General features: G+C 47.1%; 1 protein-coding gene across 5 annotated transcripts in view; it reads right to left on the bottom strand.

The window, feature by feature from the left end:
• nr2c2 (nuclear receptor subfamily 2, group C, member 2) overlaps positions 1-24,760 on the bottom strand; it is a 413,970-nt gene that overhangs the window by 127,068 nt on the left and 262,142 nt on the right. For all 5 annotated transcript variants that reach the window (XM_038810866.1, XM_038810865.1, XM_038810869.1 and 2 more), the window contains one exon: positions 19,544-19,721. In XM_038810866.1, the coding sequence (XP_038666794.1) occupies positions 19,544-19,721 (178 nt within the window). The remainder of the gene's footprint in view (positions 1-19,543; positions 19,722-24,760) is intronic.

Below are 24,760 nucleotides of genomic sequence, written 5' to 3'. Positions count from 1 at the left end.
TTCCTAGAGTGAGGTGACCAGAACTGCACACAATACTCCAAATGTGGTCTCACTAGGGTCATGTACAGTTGCAGCATAACCCCACGGCTATTAAACTCAAGCCCTCTGTTAACAGCGAACACACTATCAGCCTTCTTCACGGCTCTATCCACTTGAGTGGCAACCTTCAGAGATCTGTGGACATCAACCCCAAGATCTCTCTGTTCCTCCACATTCCTCAGAACTCTACCGTTGACCCTGTAATCGACATTCACATTTTTTCTACCAAAATGAATCACCTCGCACATATCAGGGTTAAACTCCATCTGCCATTTTGCGGCCCAGTTCTGCATCACATGCAGCCTTCAACAGCCCTCCACCTTATCCACTACTCCACCAATCTTGGAGTCAACAGCAAATTTACTGACCCACCCATCAGCCCCCTCCTCCAAGTCATTGATAAAAATCACAAATAGCAGAGGACCCAGCACTGATCCCTGTGGTACACCACTGGTAACTGGTCTCCAGTCTGAAAATGTTCCATCCACCACCACCCTCTGTCTTCAATCTGATAGCCAGTTACTTATCCAATTGGCCAAATTTTCCTCTATCCCACACCTCCTTACTTTCTTCATAAGCCGACCATGGGGAACCTTATCAAACGCCTTACTAGAATCCATGTATACGACATCAACTGCTCGACCTTCATCCACATACTTAGTTACCTCCTCAAAGAATTCAATCAAATTTGTGAGGCAAGACTTACCCTTCACGAATCCGTGTTGACTATCCCAGATTAAGCTGCATCTTTCAAAATTGTCAGAAATCCTATCCTTCAGGAACTTGTCCATTAAGTTACCGAACACTGATTACCAGGGTCATTTCTATTCCCTTTCTTGAACAGAGGAACAACATTCGCCACTCTCCAGTCCACTGGCACTATCCCCGTGGACAGTGAGGACCCAAAGATCAAAACCAAAGGCTCTGTAATCTCATCCCTTGCCTCCCAAAGAATCGTTGGATATATCCCATCTGGCCCAGGAGACTTGTCGACCCGAAGGTTTTTCAAAATTGCTAATACATCCTTCCTCAGAACATCTACCTCCTCCAGCCTACTCACCTGTATCACACTCTCATCCTCAAAAACATGGTGCCTCCTTGGTGAACACTGAAGAAAAGTATTCATTCAACGCCTCTCCTATTTCTTCTGACTCCATGCACAAGTTCCCACTACTGTCCTTGACCGGCCCTAACCTCACCCTGTTCGTTCTTTTATTTATCACACAAGAGTAAAAAGCCTTGGGATTTTCCTTAATCCGACCCGTCAAGGACTTCTCATGCCCCTCCTAGCTCTCCTAAGCCCTTTTATTTAGCTCATTCCTTGCTACCTTGTAACCCTCAAGCAACCCAACTGATCCTTGTTTTCTCATCCTTACATACTCTTCCTTTTTCCCCTTGACAAGACATTCAACCTCTTTTGTGAACCATGGTTCCCTGACACGGCCATTTCCTCCCTGCCTGACAGGGACATACCTATCAAGGACACGCAGTATTTGTTCCTTGAACAAGCTCCACTTTTCATTTGTGTCTTTCCCTGACTGTTTCTGTTCCCACCTTATGCTCCCTAATTCTTGCCTGATCGCATCATAATTACCACTCCCCCAATTAGAGACCTTGCCCTGTCGTATGGCCCTATCCCTCTCCATTGCAATAGTGAAAGACACTGAATTGTGGTCACTATCTCCAAAATGCCCTCCGACAAACAAATCTAACACTTGGCCCAGTTCATTACCCAGTACCAAATCCATAGTGCCCCCCCCCCCCCTCTCTTGTCGGCCTATCCACATATTGTGTCGGGAAACCCTCCTGCACACACTGTACAAAAGCTGCCCCATCTGAACTGTTCAACCTATCGAGGTTCTAATCAATATTTGGAAAGTTTTTTTTTTTTCTTTTTTTTTTAAATTTAGATTACCCAATTTTTTTTTCCAATTAAGGGGCAATTTAGCGTGGCCAATCCACCTAATGTGCACATTTTTGGGTTGTGGGGGCGAAACCCACGCAGACACGGGGAGAATGTGCAAACTCCACACGGACAGTGACCCAGAGCCGGGATCGAACCTGGGACCTCAGCGCCGTGAGGCGGTTGTGCTAACCACTAGGCCACCGTGCTGCCCCTATATTTGGAAAGTTGAAGTCACCCATGACAACTACCCTGAAACCTCCACACCTACGCATAATCTGTTTTGCAATTTCTTCCTCCACATCTCTATTACTATTTGGGGGCCTATAGAAAACTCCTAACAATGTGACCGCTCCTTTCCTATTTCTAACTTCGGCCCATATTACCTCAGTAGGCAGATCCCCTTCGAACTACCTTTCTGCAGCCGGTAAACTACCCTTGATTAACAATGCTACTCCTCCACCTCTTTTACCACCTTCCCGACTCCTACTGACACATCTATACCCTGTAACCTCCAACAACCATTCCTGTCCCTGTTCTAACCCTGTCTCCATAATGGCCACAACATCGTAGTCCCAAGTACCAATCCACGCTCCAAGTTCACCTACCTTATTGCGGATGCTCCTTGCATTGAAGTAGACACACTTCAACCCACCTTTCTCTCTGCCGGTGCACTCCTGCGACCTTGATGCCCTCCTCAGTACCTCACTACTCTCAACACTGGCTTCTGGACTACAGCTCATTTTCCCAATCCCCTGACAAATTAGTTTCAACCCCACCGAAGAGCCGCAGCAAATTTCCCTCCCAGGATATTGGTGCCCCTCTGGTTCAGGTGCAAACCGTCCTGTCTGTACAGGTCCCACCTTCCCCAGAATGTGCTCCAATTATCCACGTAACTGAAACCCTCCCTCCTACACCATCCCTGCAGCCAGTGTTTATCTGCACTCTCTCCCTGTTCCTCACCTCGCTAGCACGTGGAACCGGCAACAAACCAGAGATGACAACATGGTTTGGCCTGGCTCTCAGCTTCCACCCTAGCTCCCTAAATTCCTGTTTTAAATCCGCATCCCTTCTCTTACCTATGTCGTTGGTACTGATGTGCACCACGACTTGTGACCTCCCCCTTAAGGATTCTGAAAACACAGTCCGAGAAGACACGGACCCTGGCATCCGGGAGGCAACATACCATCCGTGACTCTTTCTCGTTGCCACAGAACCGTCTATCTGTCCCTCTAACTATCGAGTCCCCAATAACTATTGCTCTCCTGCTCTCCCTCCTTCCCTTCTGAGCCACAGAGACGAACTCAGTGCTGGAGATCCGTTCACCGTGGCTTACCCCTGGTAGGTCGCCCCTTCAACAGTATCCAAAGCAGTATACTTGTTACTGAGGGGAACGACCACAGAGGATCCCCGCACTGACTGCTTCCTCCTAGCCCCTCTCACCGTCACCCATCTATCTTGATTCTTCGGAGTAACTACATCCCTGAAGCTACTATCTATGACCACCTCTGCCTCCCGAATAATCCGAAGTTCATCCAGCTCCAGCTCCAGTTCCCTAACTCAGTTTCTGAGGAGCTGGAGATGGGTGCACTTCCCAAAGGTGAAATCAGCAGGGACACTGACGGCGTCCCTGGCCTCAAACGTTCTGCAGGAGGAACATTGCTCTGCCTTCGCTGCCATCCCAATTCGATAAAACAAGAAAAAGAAAGAATGAGCTTACCTATTATTCACTCTACCCTTTAAGTTAGAGGAGGTGGAAGGGTGGGGGAACACTACAAGTGTAGTGTCTGGGGTTTAGGAACCGCCCAACTTAAATACTGGTAAAAATAAAAGACTTAACCAGCAACCACTGCGCCCCGAACGAGAACAGCAATCAGCTGTTATGGGCCCGTGGAAACAATTTAAATCATTATTACTTACCCAGCAGTCACTCTGTCCTCACTCCGACCGGATTCAGCTGGAAACTCCCAACAGTAAGTTTAAAAAAAAATGTACTCCCCTTCTCAGCAAGCACTCATTCAGCAACCACTGTGCCCCCCCCCCCCCCCCCCCCCCCTCCCCGCACGATAACACCTCGGGGAAAAGAAAAACTACTTACCAGTCACCAGCCAATCACTTACCTGCAGGCTGTGACGTCACGGTTCAACTTCTTTCTACGTCTACCTGCCCTCGAGTCTCCCTCTTCATCTTTACTCGGCTGGCATCCTTACAGTGATTGGTTTTTTTTTGGTTAGAGGAGGTAGGGAGGGAAACACTGAAGAAGTGTTTGAAGTTTAACTGTCACTTGACAACAGCTCCTCCACAAACCACCTTCTAGATACAGTGACCACAATGCACTGATGCAAATTTTCCCTGCAACAGACAATCAGCAGCTCCGCTCTGCTGCATTCTGCTGGATCTGCTGGTTGCTAAGTTTGCAGATGATACAAAGATCTGTAAGAAGGGCAGGTAGTATTGAGGAAGCAGGTGGGCTTCAGAAGGACTTGGACAGCTAGGAGAGTGAGCAAAGAAGTGGCAGATGGAATACAATGTGGTGAAGTGTGAGGTTATGCAGTTTGGAAGGAGAAGTAGACTATTTTCTGAATGGGAAGATGCTTCGGAAATCAAAAGCACAAAGGGAGACGTTGTTCACGATTCTCTTAAGGTTAAAGTGCAGTTTCAGTCGGCAGTTAGGAAGGCAAATGCAATGTTAGCATTCATGTCGAGACGGCTAGAATACAAAACCAGGGATGTACTTCTGAGGCTCTGGTCAGACTGCATTTGGAGTATTGTGAGCAGTTTTGGGCCCCGTATCTAAGGGAGGATGTGCTGGCTTTGGAAAGGGTCCAGAGGAGATTCACAAGAATGATCCCTGGAATGAAGAGCTTGTCAAATGAGGAACGGTTGTGGACACTGGGTCTGTACTCATTGGAGTTTAGAAGGATGAGGGGGAGATCTTATTGAAACTTACAGGATACTGTGTGGCCTGGATAGTGTGGGGGCGGAGAGAATATTTCCTGGCGCTGTGAACCCTAACCACTGTGCCACCCTTATGATCAACAGTACAAATTATAATTGGTGTTAATTGTAATTCTCTTCAGTTCCATAACATGTGGAAAATAACTCATCTTATTGGTTTAGAATTGGCCTTCCAGAGGGCAGGGGAAAATTATGCAAGAGCTCTCATCTTTCCTGCGGTACAATACTCAAACCTGAATATGGAATTCGAGATGGATTTTGACCAAAGGTTGCAATTGAAAAATAAACTTCACTCCTTTGAATTCAAGCCTGCTTTAGATAAAAGCCAACATTCCATGAGCTTTATTGATTTATTTGTGTACATGGGCACATATGACAAAGAACAAAGAAAAGTACAGGACAGGAACAGGCTCTTCGGCCCTCCAAGCCTGTGCCGACCATGCTGCCCGTCGAAATGAAAATCTTCGACACCTCCTGGGTCCGTAGCCCTCCATTCCCATCCTAATCATGTATTTGTCAAGATGCCCCTTAAATGTCACTATCGTCCCTGCTTCCACGACCTCCTCCGGCAGTGAGTTCCAGGCACCCACTGCCCTCTATGTAAGAAACTTGCCTCGTACATCTACTCTAAACCTTGCCCCTCGCACCTTAAACCTATTCCCCCTAGTAATTGATCCCTCTGCCCTGGGAAAAAGCTCTGACTATCCACTCTGTCTATGCCCCACATAATTTTGTAGATCTCTATCAGGTCGCCCCTCAACCTCCATCGTTCCAGTGAAAACAAACCGAGTTTATTCAAACGCTCCTCATAGCTAATGCCCTCCATACCAGGCAACATCCTGGTAAATCTCTTCTGCACCCTCTCTAAAGCCTCCACATCCTTCTGATAGTGTGGTGACCAGAATTGAACACTATACTCCAAGTGTGGCCTAAGGTTCTATACAGCTGCAACATGACTTGCCAATTCTTATACTCAATGCCCCGGCCAATGAAGGAAAGCATGCCGTATGCCTTCTTGATTACCTTCTCCACCTGTGTTTCCCCTTTCAGTGACCTGTGGACCTGTACACCTAGATCTCTCTGACTGTCAATGCTCTTGAGGGTTCTACCATTCACTGTATATTCCCTACCTGCATTAGACCTTCCAAAATGCATTACCTCACATTTGTCAGGATTAAACTCCATCTGCCATCTCTCTGCGATCCAAACGATCTATATCCTGCTGTATCCTCTGACAGTCCTCATCGCTGTTCGCAATTCCACCAACCTTTGTGTCGTCTGCAAACTTACTAATCAGACCAGTTACATTGTCCTCCAAATTATTTATATATACTACGAACAGCAAAGGTCCCAGCACTGATCCCTGCGGAACACCACTAGTCACAGCCCTCCAATTAGAAAAGCACCCTTCCATTGATACTCTCTGCCTTCTATGACCTAGCCACTTCTGCATCCATCTTGCCAGTTCACCCCTGATCCTGTGTGACTTCACCTTTTGTACCAGTCTACCATGAGGGACCTTGTCAAAGGCCTTACTGAAGTCCAGATAGACAACATCCACTGCCCTACCTGCATCAATCATCTTTCTGACCTCCTCGAAAAACTCTACTAAGTTACTGAGACACGACATCCCCTTCACAAAACCATGCTGTCTCTCGCTAATACGTCCATTTGCTTCCAAATGGGAGTAGATCCTGTCTCAAAGAATTCTCTCCCGTAATCTCCCTACCACTGACGTAAGGCTCACCGGCCTGTAGTTCCCTGGATTATCCTTGCTGCCCTTCATAAACAAAGGAACAACATTGGCTATTCTCCAGTCCTCCGGGATATCACCTGAAGACAGTGAGGATCCAAAGATTTCTGTCAAGGCCTCAGCAATTTCATCTCTAGCCTCCTTCAGTATTCTGGGGTAGATCCCATCAGGCCCTGGGGACTTATCTACCTTAATATTTTTCAAGACGCCCGACACCTCGTCTTTTTGGATCTCAATGTGACCCAGGCTATCTACACACCCTTCTCCGGACTCAACATCCACCAATTCCTTCTCTTTGGTGAATACTGATGCAAAGTATTCACTTAGTACCTCGCCCATTTCCTCTGGCTCCCCATATAGATTCCCTTGCCTATCCTTCAGTGGGCCAACCCTTTCCCTGGCTACCCTCTTCTCTTTATGTATGTGTAGAAAGTCTTGGAATTTTCCTTAACCCTATTTGCCAATGACTTTTCGTGACCCCTTCTAGCCTTCCTGACTCCTTGCTTAAGTTCCTTCCTACTTTGCTTATATTCCACATAGGCTTCGTCTGTTCCCAGCCTTCTAGCCCTGACAAATGCCTCCTTTTTCTTTTTGACGAGGCCAACAATATCTCTCGTTATCCAAGGTTCCCGAAATCTGCCGTATTTATCCTTTTTCCGCACAGAAACAGGAGGGTCCTGAATTCCTTTCAACTCACATTTGAAAGCCTCCCACATGTCAGATGTTCATTTACCCCCAAACATCCCACCCAATCTAAGTTCTTCAGTTCCCACCTAATATTGTTATAATTAGCCTTCCCCCAGTTTAGCACATTCACCCGAGGACAACGCTTACCCTTGTCCACCAGCACTTTAAAACTTACTGAATTGTGGTCACTGTTCCCGAAATGCTCTTCGACTGAAACTTCTACCACCTGGCCGGGCTCATTCCCCAATACCAGGTCCAGTACAGTCCCTTCCCTAGTTGGACTATCTATTTTAAAACGCCCTCCTGGATACTCCTTAAAAACTGGCCCATCTAAGCCCCCAGCACTAAGTGAGTCCCAGTCAATATTGGGGAAGTTGAAGTCTCCCATCACAACAATCCTGTTGTTTTTACTCGTTTCCAAAATCTGTCTACCTAGCTGCTCCTCTATCTCCCACTGGCTGTTGGGAGGCCTGTAGTAAACCCCCAACATTGTGACTACACCCTTCTGATTCCTGATCTCTACCCATATAGCCTCGCTGCCCTCTGAGGTGTCCTCCCACAGTACAGCTATGATATTCTCCCTTTTTACATCCCCCTCTATCCTGCCTGAAACATCTAAATCCTGGAACGTTTAGCTGCCAATCCTGTCCTTCCCTCAACCAGGTCTCTGTAATGGTAACAACATCATAGTTCCAAGTACTAATCCAAGCTCTAAGTTCATCTGCCTTACCCGTAATACTTCTTGCATTAAAACATATGCACTTCAGGCGACCAGATGCGCTGTTTTCAACAACATCTCCCTGTCTGCTCTTCCTCAGAGCCATACTGGCCCTATTCCCTAGTTCTCCCTCAGTGCTTTCACCTTCTGACCTATTATCCGGTACCCACCCCCCCCTGCCATACTAGTTTAAACCCTCCCCTATGACACTAGCAAACCTCGCGGCCAGGATATTTATGCCTCTCCAGTTTAGATGCAACCCGTCCTTCTTATACAGGTAACACGTGTTTTGTTATGCTCTTGACGTAGCATACACTGCTTCCTTGATGTGCACTCTAACAAAGGAAGGTTCAGACTTGGAGATCGCTTTAACACATTCATTAAACTGTTAACAATTCTACTACTTGGATTCAACTCTCCTGTTAATCCTGCTATAGCTACTCAGACTGACGAACCAGTCTGCTACAATCCAGGTGGTGAGTGTGATGTGTTCAATAAACCCTGTGTACTCACTAAGTGTCTCCACTGGAAAGAGACTGAGCATGTGTGCTGTGTCCTTTTATATGGGTTGGTGTAATGCCCCCTTGTGGTAGTGTCACCTCTGTGTGTATCTTGAATGCCCGTTGGTCGTGTCCTATCTTATTGACCTATTGGTTGAACGTCCAGCAGAGGGCAGCAGAGCAGAGCTTCTGATTGGCTGTCCCGGGGAGATTTGCATACGTGCAGTACGGTCAGCATAAGTTGAAGGTGGTTTGTGAAGGGGCTGTTCTCGAGTGACAGCTTTACCCGAAACACTACTTATGTAGTGTCTCCCACCCATCCTCCTCCTCTAACCAAAAAAAAAAGTTCTGTATGTCGGATTGCTAAACTAACAAGTTTTTTTTAGTTTTTAGTTTTCAGTAGTTGGGAAGTTAGTTCAGTGGGAATGGAGGCTAGGGCAGTTGAATGTTCCTCCTGCAGAATGTGGGAGGAAAGGGTCATCTCGAGTGTCCCTGCTGACTACATCTGCGGGAAGTGCACCCAACTCCAGCTCCTCGAGAACCGCGTTAGGGACCTGGAGCTGGAGCTGGATGAACTTCGGATCATTCGGGAGGCGGAGGGGGTTATTGAGAGGAGTTATAGGGAGGTAGTCGCACCTCAGGTAAAAGAAGAAGATAGATGGGTTACCGTCAGGGGAGGGAGAGGGAACCGGCAGGCAGTGCAGGGATCCCCTGTGGTCGTTCCCCTCTATAACAAGTATACCGTTTTGGATACTGTTGCGGGGGACGACTTACCAGGGGTAAGCAATGGGGCACAGGTCTCTGGCACAGAGTCTGTCCCTGTTACTCAGAAGGGAAGGGAGAAGAGGAACAGAGCACTTGTCATTGGGGGCTCTATAGTTAGAGGAACAGACAGGAGGTTCTGTGGGAACGAAAGAGACTCACGGTTGGTGAGTTGCCTCCCAGGTGCCAGGGTTCGTGATGTCTCTGATCGTGTTTTTGGGATCCTAAAGGGGGAGGGGGAGCAGCCCCAAGTCGTGGTCCACATAGGTACCAACGACATAGGTAGGAAGAGAGATGGGGATTTGAGACAGAAATTCAGGGAGCTAGGGTGGAAGCTGAGAGCAAGAAAAAACAGAGTTGTTATCTCTGGGTTGTTACCCGTGCCACGTGCTAGCGAAGTGAGAAATAAGGAGAGAGAGGAGTTGAACACGTGGCTACAGGGATGGTGCAGGAGGGAGGGTTTTGGTTTCCTGGATAATTGGGGCTCATTCTGGGGTAGGTGGGACCTCTATAAACAGGATGGTCTTCACCTGTACCAGAGGGGTACCAATATCCTGGTGGGGAGATTTGCTAGTGCTCTTCGGGGGGGTTTAAACTAATTAAGCAGGGGGATGGGAACCTAAACTGTAGTCCCAGTGTACAGGATGTTGAGAGTAGTGAGGTCAGGGATAGGGTTAAAAGTTCGAAAGAGGGCACTGGCAAGCAAGACGCTGGTTTGAAGTGTGTCTACTTCAACGCCAGGAGCATCCGGAATAAGGTGGGTGAGGTTGCAGCATGGGTTGGTACCTGGGATCTCGATGTTGTGGCGATTTCGGAGACATGGGTAGAGCAGGGACAGGAATGGTTGTTGCAGGTTCCAGGATTTAGATGTTTCTGTAAGAAGAGAGAAGATGGTAAAAGAGGGGGGGTGTGGCATTGTTAATCAAGGAAAGTATTACGGCGTTTGAGGGCTCGTCTACTGAGGTAGTATGGGCCGAGGTTAGGAACAGGAGAGGAGAGGTCACCCTGTTGGGAGTTGTCTATAGACCTCCGAATAGTTCCAGAGATGTAGAGGAAAGGATTGCAAAGATGATTCTCGACAGGAGCGAGAGTAACAGGGTAGTTGTTATGGGGGACTTTAACTTTCCAAATATTGACTGGAAATACTATAGTCCGAGTACTATAGATGGGTCAGTTTTTGTGCAGTGTGTGCAGGAGGGTTTTCTGACACAGGCCAACAAGGGGCGATGCCACATTGGATTTGGTACTGGGTAATGAAACCGGCCAGGTGTTAGATTTAGATGTAGGTGAGCACTTTGGTGATAGTGATCACAATTCGGTTATGTTTACTTTAGCAATGGGCAGGGATAGGTATATACCGCAAGGCAAGAATTATAGCTGGGGGAAAGGCAATTATGATGCTATTCGGCAAGATTTAGGATGTATAGGATGGGGAAGGAAACTGCAGGGGATGGGTAAAATCGAAATGTGGAGCTTTTTCAAGGAACAGCTACTGCGTGTCCTTGATAAGTATGTACCTGTCAGGCAGGGAGGAAGTTGTCGAGCAAGGGAACCGTGGTTTACTAAGGAAGTTGAAGCACTTGTCAAGAGGAAGAAGAAGGCTTATGTTAGGATGAGACATGAAGGCTCAGTTAGGGCACTTGAGAGTTACAATTTAGCCAGGAAGGACCTAAAGGGAGAGTTAAGAAGAGCGAGGAGAGGACACACGAAAAGTCGTTGGCGGATAGGATCAAGGAAAACCCTAAGGCTTTCTATAGGTATATCAGGAACAAAAGAATGACTAGAGTAAGATTAGGGCCAATCAAGGATCGTAGTGGAAAGTTGTGTGTGGAATCAGAGGAGAAAGGGGAAGCGTTAAATGGATATTTTTCATCAGTGTTTACACTGGAGAAAGACAATGTTGTCGAGGAGAATACTCAGGTTCAGTCGACCAGGCTAGATGGAATTGAGGTTCACAAGGAGGAGGTGTTAGCAATTTTGGAAAGTGTAAAAATAGATAAGTCCCCTGGGCCAGATGGGATTTATCCTAGGATTCTCTGGGAAGCCAGGGAGGAGATTGCAGAGCCTTTGTCCTTGACCTTTATGTCGTCTTTGTCGACAGGAATAGTGCCGGAAGACTGGAGGATAGCAAATGTTGTCCCGTTGTTCAAGAAGGGAAGTAGAGACAACCCTGGTAATTATAGACCTGTGAGCCTTACTTCAGTTGTGGGTAAAATGTTGGAAAAGGTTATAAGAGATAGGGTTTATAATCATCTTGAAAAGAACAAGTTGATTAGCGATAGTCAACACGGTTTTGTGAAGGGTAGGTCATGCCTCACAAACCTTATTGAGTTTTTTGAGAAGGTGACCAAACAGGTGGATGAGGGTAAAGCGGTTGATGTGGTCTATATGGATTTCAGTAAGGCGTTTGATAAGGTTCCACACGGTAGGCTATTGCAGAAAATAAGGAAGTATGGGATTGAAGGTGATTTAGCGGTTTGGATCAGTAATTGACTAGCTGAAAGAAGACAGAGGGTGGCGGTTGATGGCAAATGTTCATCCTGGAGTTCAGTTACTAGTGGTGTACCGCAAGGATCTGTTTTGGGGCCACTGCTGTTTGTCATTTTTATAAATGACCTGGAAGAAGATGAAGAAGGGTGGGTTAGTAAATTTGCAGATGACACGAAGGTCGGTGGAGTTGTGGATAGTGCTGAAGGATGTTATAGGATACAGAGGGACATAGATAAGCTGCAGAGCTAGGCTGAGAGGTGGCAGATGGAGTTTAATGTGGAAAAGTGTGAGGTGGTTCACTTTGGAAGGAGTAACAGGAATGCAGAGTACTGGGCTAATGGCAAGATTCTTGGTAGTGTAGATGAACAGAGAGATCTTGGCATCCAGGTACATAAATCCCTGAAAGTTGCCAGTCAGGTTAATAGGGCTGTTAAGAAGGCATATGGTGTGCTAGCCTTTATCAGTAGGGGGATTGAGTTTCGGAGCCACTAGGTCATGCTGCAGCTGTACATAACTCTGGTGCGGCCGCTCCTGGAGTACTGCGTGCAGTTCTGGTCACCACATTATAGGAAGGATGTGGAAGCTTTGGAAAGGGTTCAGAGATTTACTAGGATGTTGCCTGGTATGGAGGGAAGGTCTTACGAGGAAAGGCTCAGGGACTTGAGGTTGTTTTCGTTAGAGAGGAGAAGGCTGAGAGGTGACTTAATAGAGACATATAAGATAGTCAGAGGGTTAGATAGGGTGGACAGTGAGAGTCTCTTTCCTTGGATGGTGATGACCAACACGAGGGGACATAGCTTTAAATTGAGGGGTAGTAGATATTGGACAGATGTCAGTGGCAGTTTCTTTACTCAGAGAGTAGTAGGGGTGTGGAACGCCCTGCCTGCAACAGTAGTAGACTCGCCAACTTTAAGGGCATTTAAGTGGTCGCTGGATAGACATATGGATGAAAATGGAATAGTGTAGGTCAAATAGGCTTCAGATGGTTTCATAGTTCGGCGCAACATCGAGGGCCGAAGGGCCCGTACTGCGCTGTAATGTTCTATGTCTGTGTGTCATGTCTTTGGTGCTCCCTCTAGTTTCTATCTAGGATTAATGTGTTCACATTAACCCCTTGTGTATTTACAGTGTCCTAGTGTATCGGCATTAACCCCTTGTGTATTTACAGTGATGCATATCACCACATCCCCCTTTTTTCATGTTAAATATTTTCTGTACAGTGTTAAAGAAAATTGAACAAAAACAGGTAGATAAGTGATGCTGTGTACAAGTTATGAAATTAAATGAAAATCGCTTGTTGTCACAAGTAGGCTTCAATGAAGTTACTGTGAAAATCCTGAGTCGCCAAATTCCGGCGTCTGTTCGGGGAGGCTGGTACGGTGATAGCATGAGTCCAAAATTGATTAATTATTATGATAGAGTGTCTTTCTTGTTTGGTTGGTGAGGTAGTGATGTTGATGGTGGCATTGCTTTGTAAACGCCGTCAGTGTCCCTGTGCGTAAGGAAGCAAGAAGTGGTCAAATCACTTTGTTGTCTGATTTGGAGTCTTGTTTTCGTCCGATGCTTGTGGTAGCAATGTATGCAATCTGTGTCGTCCTGCCATGGTATGTCATTGTACTGAGCTGAGCAGTAACAGTGTCCCTCATTTGCAGAGTTGTACCATGTTGTCCCAGTTGTAGTTCCATTGTTGTTGTTTTTGTCATGCTTGTTGTCGACGTTGTTGCCTCTGGTACGCTTCTTGCTATTGTTTTTGATGTTGCTGTTGTGTTGGTTGGTTTTGTTGTCGTGTTTGCTGCGCTAAAGGACCACACTGGGCTTGTTTAGCTCACTCGGCTAAATCGCTAGCTTTTAAAGCAGACCAAGGCAGGCCAACAGCACGGTTCGATTCCCGTACCAGCCTCCCCGGACAAGCGCCGGAATGTGGCGACTAGGAGCTTTTCACAGTAACTTCATTGAAGCCTACTCGTGACAATAAGCGATTTTCATTTCATTTCATTTTTCACTCTGTGGATAATACGAGTCCTTCACAAAGTTACTCATGTCAACGTGCTTTGTGGCATCTGCTGTTTCCTTGAGTGTGCCGTCACTGAGTTCGCAGCGCTCCCCATCTGGAGTCATGTCTGGCTTACTTGAATCAGCTTTGGCTTGTCGATTCTCCCCGTCTGGAGTCTGGTCTGTTTCACCTGAGTCAGTTTTGGCTTGTCGATGCACCCCGTCTGGAGTCTGGTCTGTTTCACCTGCACCTTTTGAGGTTTCTTGATGCTCCACATCCGGAGTCAAAACCTTCCGGAATTCATTTGCTTGTGGAGAGGCTCGAGCGGATGAGGATTGAATTAACATGGTGTCACCGGAGTCACCAGTAGTCTCACTGTGATTGTCGAGTGCCTCTGTACACACTAGCTGAGGTCTGTCATGTTGCACATACAGTGGGTAGAGCCTCAGTGTCTTCTTGTTGTTCACTTGAGCTGGGTAGACTCAGAACTGTCAGAGTCTTCTTCTGGTGGCTCAAGTAATCTGGGTGGACTGTCATAGTCGCTTTGTTGTTCACGTCAGCGTGGTAGACTGTCATAGTCTTCTTGCTGTGCACTTGAGCGTGGCAGACCTGCATCGTCTGCTGCTGGTTGCTCAGAGGAAGTTGCTAGATCCTCATGGTCTTGTTCATGCAAGGACTGCGGTCTGGAGTCTTGCGTTGCTTCTATCGTGGAGGCTGTCCACAAGCTCGCTGTGGAGGCTTGTGTCACGCCCTCTGTGGAGTCTTGCAGTGTTCCCTGTGTGGAATCGTGCATTCTCTCTGTGGAAACTTTCATCACTTCTTGTGTGGAGGCTGGGACCCTTCGTGGTGCGTGGATCACTCTCTGTGTGTCAGCAGGCTGCTCTTTGTGGGCTTGTACCGCTCTCTGTCTCTTGGCGCCAGGCAGCAGCATAATCCTGCACTCACGAGTCGGAATGTCACCTATGCTGGGCTGAGGATTTCCAAATCCGAAGAACTCGTTGTCGGGGTCTTCAATGTACAACACCTCTAGTTGCGGTTCGGATTTGGTACTGGGGTAGTCACCTCCCAAGATGAAATCTTCATCTGAGTCGGAGTCTTTTAGGACCATATCATCTTCTAAGGCGGTGCTGCTTGTTGCACGGCTCTGTGGAGGTTACTTTCAGCTACTGGTCGAATTTCAGGCATTGTGCTGTTGTTGCAGGTGAAAGAATCTGGTTTTGAGGCTGTAAATTATTCTTTTCTTGCTTTGGGACATTTCCCCTTTAAATGGTCGTGGTCCAGGGCCTCTGATGTCACGAAGCATGTGACGTAGAGCGTAGGAAGCGATGGCGCATGCACAGATTGCTGCTCCTTTACTTGGGGCCTTTTTCGCAACTGCGCATGCGCAAATGGACCTTCCAATGTGCGCTATTCGCGCAACTGCGCATGTGCAGCTCCATTTTCAAGATGGCCGCAAATCAAAACTGTCGTTTGTTGCTGCAAGCCTACCTCGTGGTGAGTTTTGCCGCCTCTTTTACCTTTTCTTCTTGTATCTTCCTCGCAGAATTCTTGGACTGCCTGGAAGTCGCTCTTGTTTTGCCCTTTGAGTATTTGAAGGTCTGGAAGATTTCAGCTGCTCTTGGACCCGCGATGGTAAGTAGAAGCTTTATTTTCTCTGCATCCGCCATGCCATCTAAGTCCGACGTTACCAGGTAGATCTCGAGTCTCTGCCTGAATGCACACCAGTTTTCACTGAGATTGCCTTGGTACCTGAGCTGCTGTGGAACCGGAATCTCGAACATCATCTGCCTGTCTGCTGTTGCTGGTAGTCACTGTCTGCTGAGTTGTAACTTGTTGCTCGTTCTGGGTGAGTGTGCTTTACACTCAATTTGGCTCTGTTTTATTTCTTAGCTCTAGTGTCGCCAGGTATCGTTAAGATACCGCCACAAGGTTCAAGTTCAAGTTCAGACCAATAACTCAATACACCAGTTAGTAAATTCAAACAAGACACGTTTATTATAATAGTTATCTACTAATTATGCATATAAAACTAAAAGACTAGACTATTCTTACCACTAACAGGCCAATACTTATCTGGAATAAGGGAACTGCCGGATCAGGGAACAATGGCCTCTTGCGTTGTCCTGGATCTGCAGGCTTCCAGTTGGTGTGGACTAAAGGAGTCAGGAGTGTCTACTCTCGTAGCCTGCGTTGTATGACACTTACTTAATGGCGGCTGCTGACCAGGCCTTTCCTTCTCAAGGTTCTTCTACTGCAAAGGTGTTCTGTTGGGAGGGCCGGCTGGTCAAGAAGAACGAATCAGTCCTGGGACCTGACTTTTATAGGTCCCAGAGGCTTTGCTTCCTTCTGGGCGGACCCTCTATAAACCTGCAATCGATTGGGTCTCTTCCCAATCGATTGATTTGAATTTCCCCAATAACGGAGCTGTTCCTCGATCACCGGGCGGTTCCTTACACCTTATTGGTGTCCTTTGTCTTAGACTCCACTGGCGCCGGAATGTCTGACCTTCCATAGAATTTAGCGATTGCAGTTAACTGTTGTGTCCATTGTGCCTGGGAATCACCGTGAATCGCTCACTTAATATGCGCAGCTCGTTAGTTACAGTTCTGTCTGGTTTCTGTAGCAGCTAGAATACAGGGGATTCTGCAAACTGCTTGTTTCTTTGCTAATGTCCATTTTTCCCTGTAATCTTTGCATTCTTCCATTTTGTGTGAGGAAGTGGCCAACCCAGGTGGCGACAAACTACATGGATCTAAACAGTTCACTCACTGGTACCATGTCTTGTTATGCTCTTGACGTAGCATAAGCTGCTTCCTTGATGTGCACTCTGACAAAGGTTCAGACTTGGAGATCGCTTTAACACATTCATTAAACTGTTAACAATTCTCCTACTTGGATTCGACTCTCCTGTTAATCCTGCTATAGCTACTCAGACTGACGAACCAAGTCAGCTACAATCCAGGTGGTGAATGTGATGTGTTCAATCAACCCTGTGTACTCACTAAGTGTCTCTACTGGAAAGAGACTGAGCATGTGTGCTGTGTCCTTTTATATAGGTTGGTGTAAGTGTAGTGTCACCTCTGTGTGTATCTTGAATGCCCGTTGGCCGTGTCCTATCTTACTGACCTATAGGTTGAATGTCTGTGTGTCATGTCTCTGGTGCTCCATCTAGTGTCTAGCTAGGTGTAGTGTGTTCACATTAACCCCTTGTGTATTTACAGTGTCCTAGTGTATCTACATTAACCCCTGTGTATTTACAGTGATGCATATCACCACAACACCTACCCCGGAAGAGCTCCCAGTGGTCCATAAAACTGAAACCCTCCCTACTACACCAGCTGTATAGCCACGTGTTTAGCTGCTCTATCTTCCTATTTCCAGCCTCACTGGCACATGGCACAGGGTGCAATCCATAGATTACAACCCGCGAGGTCCTGTCTTTTAACTTTCTGCCTAGCTCCCTGAACTACTGCTGCAGGACTTCATGCCCCTTCCTGCCTGTGTCATTAGTACCAATATGTACAATGATCTCTGCCTGTTTGCCCTCCCCCTGAGGATTCCCACTACCCGTTCAGAGAAATCCTGGACCCTGGCACCAGGGAGGGAACATACCATCCTGGAGTTCCTTTCACGTCCACAGAAGTGCCTATCTGTGCCCCTGACTATAGCCAACCGTTGTGCCACTGCTCTTGCTGCTTCTGTTTTCCCCTGATAGGCTATCCTCCCCGACAGTATCTAAAGGGGTATACCTGTTCGAGAGCAGCACAACCACAGGGGATTCCTGCACTGACTGCCTGCCCCTTCTGGTGGCCACCCATTTCTCGGCCTGCACCTTGGGTGTGACCACATTTATATAACTCCTATCTATGACGTTTTCCGCCACCTGCATGCTCCTAAGTGCATCCAACTGCTGCTCCAACCGAACCATGCGATCTGTGCGGAGCCCCAGTTGGGTGCACTTTCTGCAGATGAAGCCATCCAGGACGCTGGAAGCCTCCCGGACCTGTCACATCTCAGTCAGAGCACTGCACCCCTCTAATTGACATTGTATGAATTAATTAGTAAATTAAACTTATTTTTTTAAAGTTACTGTTAACTATATGTTTCCTAGCACCAGGTTTCTACTATAAATGTGAAAGCTAAATACAGTACTCTCCGATCTCTGGCTTAGATACCCCTCTAAATTATAATGAAGTAATTCAAATTATGTTTAATTAGTAATTATGTTTAATTAGTTTAACAATGCTTAATTTTTAAGTTTAGTGTATATTCCCAACCAGCCAATCAGGTCACAGCTTTACTGTGATGTCACTTCAGTTTCTCCCCCCCACACAATTTGAAAAGGTAACAAACATAAAAATAAATAAAAGTAAAAATCACTTACCTTCCCAGGTTCTCAGATGCGCTCTGGTTCTCTCCCTGCAGAGTAAAAGTTGCAGGCCAGAAGAACAAATAGGTAGGGAAAAAGCACCTTAGAACAGTACAGCACAGAACAGGCCTTTCGGCCCTCAATGTTGTGCCGAGCCATGATCACCCTACTCAAACCCACGTATCCACCCTATACCCGTAACCCAACAACCCCCCCCTTAACCTTACTTTTATTAGGACACTACGGGCAATTTAGCATGGCCAATCCACCTAACCCGCACATCTTTGGACTGTGGGAGGAAACCGGAGCACCCGGAGGAAACCCACGCACACAGGGGGAGGACGTGCAGACTCCACACAGACAGTGACCCAGCCGGGAATCGAACCTGGGACCCTGGAGCTGTGAAGCATTTATGCTAACCACCATGCTACCCTGCTGCCCCTATGCTACCCTGCTGCCCCACTCTCCCTTCTCCCACTCTGCACCGAATTACCTCACTGCACCAAATTACCAAGTTCCAATTCCCACTCTGGATGTGCCTCACTCCGGCTGTGTCTCCTTGACTTGCGCAAATCTTACTGAGTGTGCTTTCTGTCTGTCTTTTATACAGACCTCAGCTAACCAGGGTGACTCACACTATCTAAGCTTCAAAGACAAGAATACAATGTGCACCTCTGTGCCACTAAACAGGCCTCAGGTGACAGAGATAACTGCCTCTCAGCAATTAGGGTGGGGGCAGCTTCAGCCAATCAGACACTAAGCTACACACCGCACTTTTAACTGAAAAACAGCAGAATTAGACTTACCACTTACCTTTCCTGATTACCTCACTGCACCAAATTACCAAGTTCCAATACCCACTCTGGATGTGCCTCACTCCGGCTGTGTCTCCTTGACCTGCGTAACGCTAAACTCCCCTCTAAATAGTTGCCCTTCAGTTTGAAGCTTGTCCCCAGTGTTACACAGTTCCACATTCTGCTGGGCACCCATCTGCTTGGTTGCTCAGTGGGCACAGTTCAGTAAGAGGCAGAAGGTCAGGAACACATGCTCTCTCCAGACCTGGGGAAGCCCCAGTGGCAGCAGGGTACTGTGAGAGGGCAGATCTACCTTAGTCCCCCCCCCCCCCCCCCCCCCCCCCACTTTGTACTCTGGGACATGGACATTTCCAAGAGAGAAAGTATAAGAATACTGGATAAACATGATGTAAGCCAAGATACAACAGACAGCATTCATTGTGATGATCAGAAGTGTGAAGGCAGAGATCAAGTAGAACAGATTCTTACAGTCGGTAAGGCACCACAGCATTTACTGGATTCATCAGCATTGGGTAATGTATGACTGGGGTGATTAATCCCCTTCATGATAACAAACCTTGAAGATCACATGGGTATCTGTCAGTAAAGGTCCTTCCACCTCTATTATTGGCATCGATTGGTCTCTGCTCATCAGCTGGATACTGGGTCCTCCGAGAACTTCCAAACCTTCCATCAGGATGGGCACACTGCTCCCATCCGTAGGGCTCAGTGCTTTTGCCAAAGTGTCAAATGCCCTGCAGTAAAGAACACATGACTAGCGCTTTACTCCCACTCAGTGTAGAATTACAGCACTGCACAGCAACTACAAGGAACATGCTATGTATGCAACATTTAAAAGCACTATTGTAAATTCTTGAGCAACCCAAAGTATCTGTGTTGTTTTATGAACTGTCTTGTGGATAGCTAAAGATCTGTTTCTAACATTCAGCCTCGTGCAAAGTTTATGCCAATAGCTGGGTTCCGCTGAGATACTCAGCTGCCTGCCTGGTTTAAGTGCAGCTGACGGTAGATCACTGCTGTCCACACCAGGAAATAAACACTGATGATCAGAGATCCACCAGCACCTGCTGACTCCCAGTTTGAAAGGTATACAGCATAAGGGTAAATTAAACATCTGTCTACCAGTGAAGCTAGATAAGTGCACACAGGCATTCAGCTACTTGCTGCAAAGCACAGCGTAACACAAATACACAGCAGTCCTTCGTGAACAACTTGCATTCAAGCAACACCTTTAATGTAGTTAAACCACTCCCAGGCACTTCTCACAGGAGCATTATAACATCAAAACTGACAATGAGCCACATAAGGAAAATGAGCACTTACTCAGAGAGATAGCTGTTAAGCAGCATCTGAAGCAAGGAAAGCAAAGTAGGGAGGTTCAGACAGGTTACTCCAGCGTCTTGGCAGCTGGAGGCAAGGACGCCAATGGTGGAGCAATTAAAATTGGGGACATTCAAGGGGCTTTTATGGGAGGAGTGTAGATATTTGAGAATTGGGGGACTGGAGGAGACTATAGATATCGAAAGTGGGGGAGACCATGCAGGGATTTGAAAACAAGTATGATAATTTTAAATTCAAGGGGTTATAGAACAAAGAACAGTACAGCACAAGAATAGGCCCTTCAGCCCTCCAAGTCTGCGCCGACCATGCTGCCGTCTAACCTCTACACTTCCGGGGTCCATATATCTCTAATCCCATCCTATTCATGTATTGGTCAAAACGTCCCTTGAACATCACTATCGTATCTGCTTCCACCACCTCCTCTGGCAGCGAGTTCCAGGCTCCCACCATACTCTGTAAAAAAACGTGCTTCACACGTATCTCTTCTAAACTTTGCCACTTGCACTTTAAACCTATGTCCCCCAGTAATTTACTCTTCCAACCTTGGAAAAAGCTTCTGATTATCCACTCTGTCCATGCCCCTCATACTTTTGTAGACTTCTATCAGTTCGTCCCTCAACTTCCGTTGTTCCAGTGAGAACAAACAGCTTATACAACCTCTCCTCATAGCTCCCTCCAGACCAAGCAATATCCTGGTAAACCTCGTCTCTATCCTCTCCAAAGCCTCCACATCCCTCTGGTAGTGTGGCGACCAAAACTGAACACTATACTCCACATAAGGTAAGATACGAACAGCAGACTTTTGTTTAGTTCCATTTATGTACGATGAAAGCTGAGGTGCGGCCGATGAGAACACCAGAATTGTCACAATGAGAAGACATGGATGAAAGTTCAGCAGTCGCTGAGCGAATGCAGGTGCAGATTGAGGTGCAAGTTGGTGGTCTTGGTGATGGAGTGGTTAAGGGGTTAGAAACACATCTCAAAATCAGATCTAATAATGGAAGCAACCCAACCTTTTGCAACCAACTAAAGGGCCTGCGAAAAAAAGGGGCCAGTGCGAGGACAGCAATAGATAATTATGTTGCCTGACAACAATAGTCTCTAAATTACAAACTTAATTTGAGTAAACAGATAGGTTTAAGAATCATGAAGTGCACAATCTGGTCCATCACCCTCACCATGACCTGCAGGATTTGACCTTTCACCTTCACTATAGCCTTCAGTAGCTGATCTCTCACTCTTCCCATGAGCTGCAGGATTTGATCCATCTCGCTCATTATACCCTGTAGATTGTGATCCTTCTCCACCACTGCATACGAGGGTAGGATGAGATGATGTTATATTACTGTTTCCTTGCCCTAACTTGCATGAAAAGGCAAGGAACAGTGGAAGATTGCTCTTGAATCTGTTACTTTAGTTAGAGATTAATGGTCAGTGAGGTTCAGGATTTTTAATGTAGATTTAGATTTGTCACGGGCACAGTGAAAAGTGTTGTTTGCGTAGAGTTCAGGCAGATCGTTCCATATGTGAAAAATATAGGACATACGATAAATACACAATAGACATGGACATCGGGTGAAGCATTCAGAGTGTAGTGCTACAACTGTAGAGCGATCAATTCAGTTCATAAGAGAGCCATTCTTGAGTCTGAACAGTAGGGAAGAAGCTGCTTTTGAATCTGTTAGTGCGTGTTCTCAGACTTTCTGCCCGATGGAAGAGGTTGGAAGAGAGAATAACCCAGGTGGGAGGGGTCTTTGATTATGCTGCCTGCTTTCCCAAGGCAGCGGTCGGTGTAGACAGAATCAATGGATGGGAGGTGGGTTTGCATGATGGACTGGGTTGTGTTCACAACTCTCTGCAGTTTCTTACAGTTTTGGGCCGAGCAGTTGCCGTACCAGGCTGTGATGCAGCCAGGTGGGAGGTTTTCTATGGTGCATCTGTAAAAATTGGCAAGAATCGATGTGGACATGCCGAATTTCCTTAGTTGCCTGAGGAAGTCAAGGTGCTGTTGTGCTTTCTTGGTTGTAGCGTTGACGTGGGTGGATCAGGACAGATTGTTGGTGGTGTGTACGTCTAGGAATCTGAAGCTGTCAACCATCTCCACCTCGGCACTATTGATGGGCAGCAGGGTAGCACAGTGGTTAGCACAGTTGCTTCACAGCTCCAGGGTCCCAGGTTCGATTCCCAGCTTGGGTCACTGTGCGGAGTCTGCACGTTCTCCCCATGTCTGCGTGGGTTTCGTCTGGGTGCTCCGGTTTCCTCCCACAGTCCAAAAATGTACAGGTTGATTGGATTGGTATGCTAAATTGCCCTTAGTGTCCAAAAAGGTGAGGTGGGGTTACGGGGATAGGGTGGAGATGTGGGTTTAGGTAGGGTGCTCTTTCTGAGCGCCAGTGCAGACTCGATGGACTGAATGGCCTCCTTCTGCAGTGTAAATTCTATGATAAATTCTAGGCAGAGAGGGGTGCGTATGACACTTCGCTTCCAGACCAGATCCTTAGTTTTGCTGACATTGGGGGAGAGATTGTTGTCGTTGCACCATGCCACAAAGTTCTCTTTCTCCTTCCTGTACTCTGCCTCATCATTGTTTGAGATCCAACCCACTATGGTCGTCTCATCAGCAAACATGTAGATAGAGTTGGAACCGGATTTTGCCATGCAGTCATGTGTGTATAGGGAGCATAGTAGGGGGCTGAGTGCGCAGCCTTGTGGGGCCCGGTATTGAGGACTATCATGGTGGAGGTGTCATTGTTTATCCTTACTGATTGTGGTCTATGGGTCAGAAAGTCGAGGATCCAGTTGCAGAGGGAGGAGCCAAGTCCTAAGGTTTGAAGTTTGCAAATGAGCTTGGCTGAGATTATGGTGTTGAAGGCGGAGCTACAGTCAATGAACAGGAGTTTGACATAGGAATCCTTGTTGTCAAGATATTTCATGAATAAATGTAGGGCCAGGGAGATACGTCTGCTGTAGATCGGTTGTGGTGATATGCAAATTGCAATGGATCAAAGCAATCAGGAAGGATGGAATTGATGTGCCTCATGACCAACCTCTCGAAGTACTTCATAATGATTGAGGTCAAGGCCACCGGACAGTAGTCGTTGAGGCACATTGCCGGGCACCGGTATGATAGTGTTTTTTTCAAAGCAGGTAGGAACCTCGGAATGGAGTAGGGAGAGGTTGAAGATGTCTGCGAACCCAGCCGCCAGTCAGTCCGCACTTGATCTGAGTGCATGATCAGGGACTCTGTCAGGACCCATTGCTTTCCATGGGTTCACTTTCAAGAAGGCCGATCTGACTTCTGAGGCTGTGACGGAAGGTATAGGTGTGTCTGAGGCTGTTGGGGCAGTCAACAATGGTTTGTTGGCTTCTTGCTCGAAATGAGCACAGAATGCATCGAGTACAAATGGGATGGGATGCTCAATCGCCAGAGATTCTACTCGGTTTTGATTTGTAGCCTGTTATTATTTAACCTTGCCACAACTGACGGAAGTCCATGTCGTTAGTCTGTGGCTCTAGCTTAATCTGGTATTGCCTCTTGGCATCCCTGATGGCATTGTGAAGGTCGTACCTAGATTTCTTGTATAGGTCAGACTCGTCTGTCTTGAACGCATCAGACCTGGATTTCAGTAGAGAGTGGATCTCCCAGTTAAACCATGGTTTCCAGTTGGGGAATGCACATACTACCTTCTTTGGCACACAATCTTCGACACACTTGCCGAATAAAGTCCATGATGGTGCTGGCATACTCATCTAGGTTGGCCGCTGAGTTCTTGAATATGGAGCAATCCACTGACTCCCAAGCAATCATATAGGAGAAGTGCGGTCGGGGTATGGATCGGTAGGTGCCCTTGATGTTTGTGTAGCAGTGGTCAAGGATGTTGGGAGTCCCTGATGGACAGGAGATGTGTTGGTGGAATTTGGGCAGTACACTCTTGGAGGTTGGCTTTGTTGAAGTCCCCGGCCACAATTAACGAGGCCTTTGGGTGTTCTGTTTCATTATTATTTGTAGCAGTGTACAATTCATCAAGCATCTTCTTCATTTCCACCTGGGGTAGGATGTAGGCAGCTGCAATGATGGCAGAAGTATGCTGGGGAAAGGAGACTTGAAATCATGTTGTTTTCATTTGCAGATTAGCATATTTCCCTCACAGGTTGGTGGCTGCTTCTGGATATTCCTGGGATCTGATGGGAGAAGTCTGACCTTGTGGAAGGGAAGTGGTTGCACCTGGCTAGGTCCCGGGCGCTGGTTGCGATTTTGGTGTCACCAGGAGGGGCCTGTTCGCAATAAGGTCGAGCCCCAGGGTTCTGCAAGGACGGGTCTACCTTTCAGCATATTCAGGTTCTTGTGTGGGGTCTTTACTGTTTTGGGGTGTTTAGGCTGGGTATACACCGCGAGGAGTCCCTTCCTGGGTTGGGCATTCCGGGAGCAAGA

Source organism: Scyliorhinus canicula, chromosome 11, assembly GCF_902713615.1.
Source record: "Scyliorhinus canicula chromosome 11, sScyCan1.1, whole genome shotgun sequence".
NCBI lineage: Eukaryota > Metazoa > Chordata > Chondrichthyes > Carcharhiniformes > Scyliorhinidae > Scyliorhinus > Scyliorhinus canicula.
This window is presented reverse-complemented; position numbering and strand designations above follow the sequence as displayed.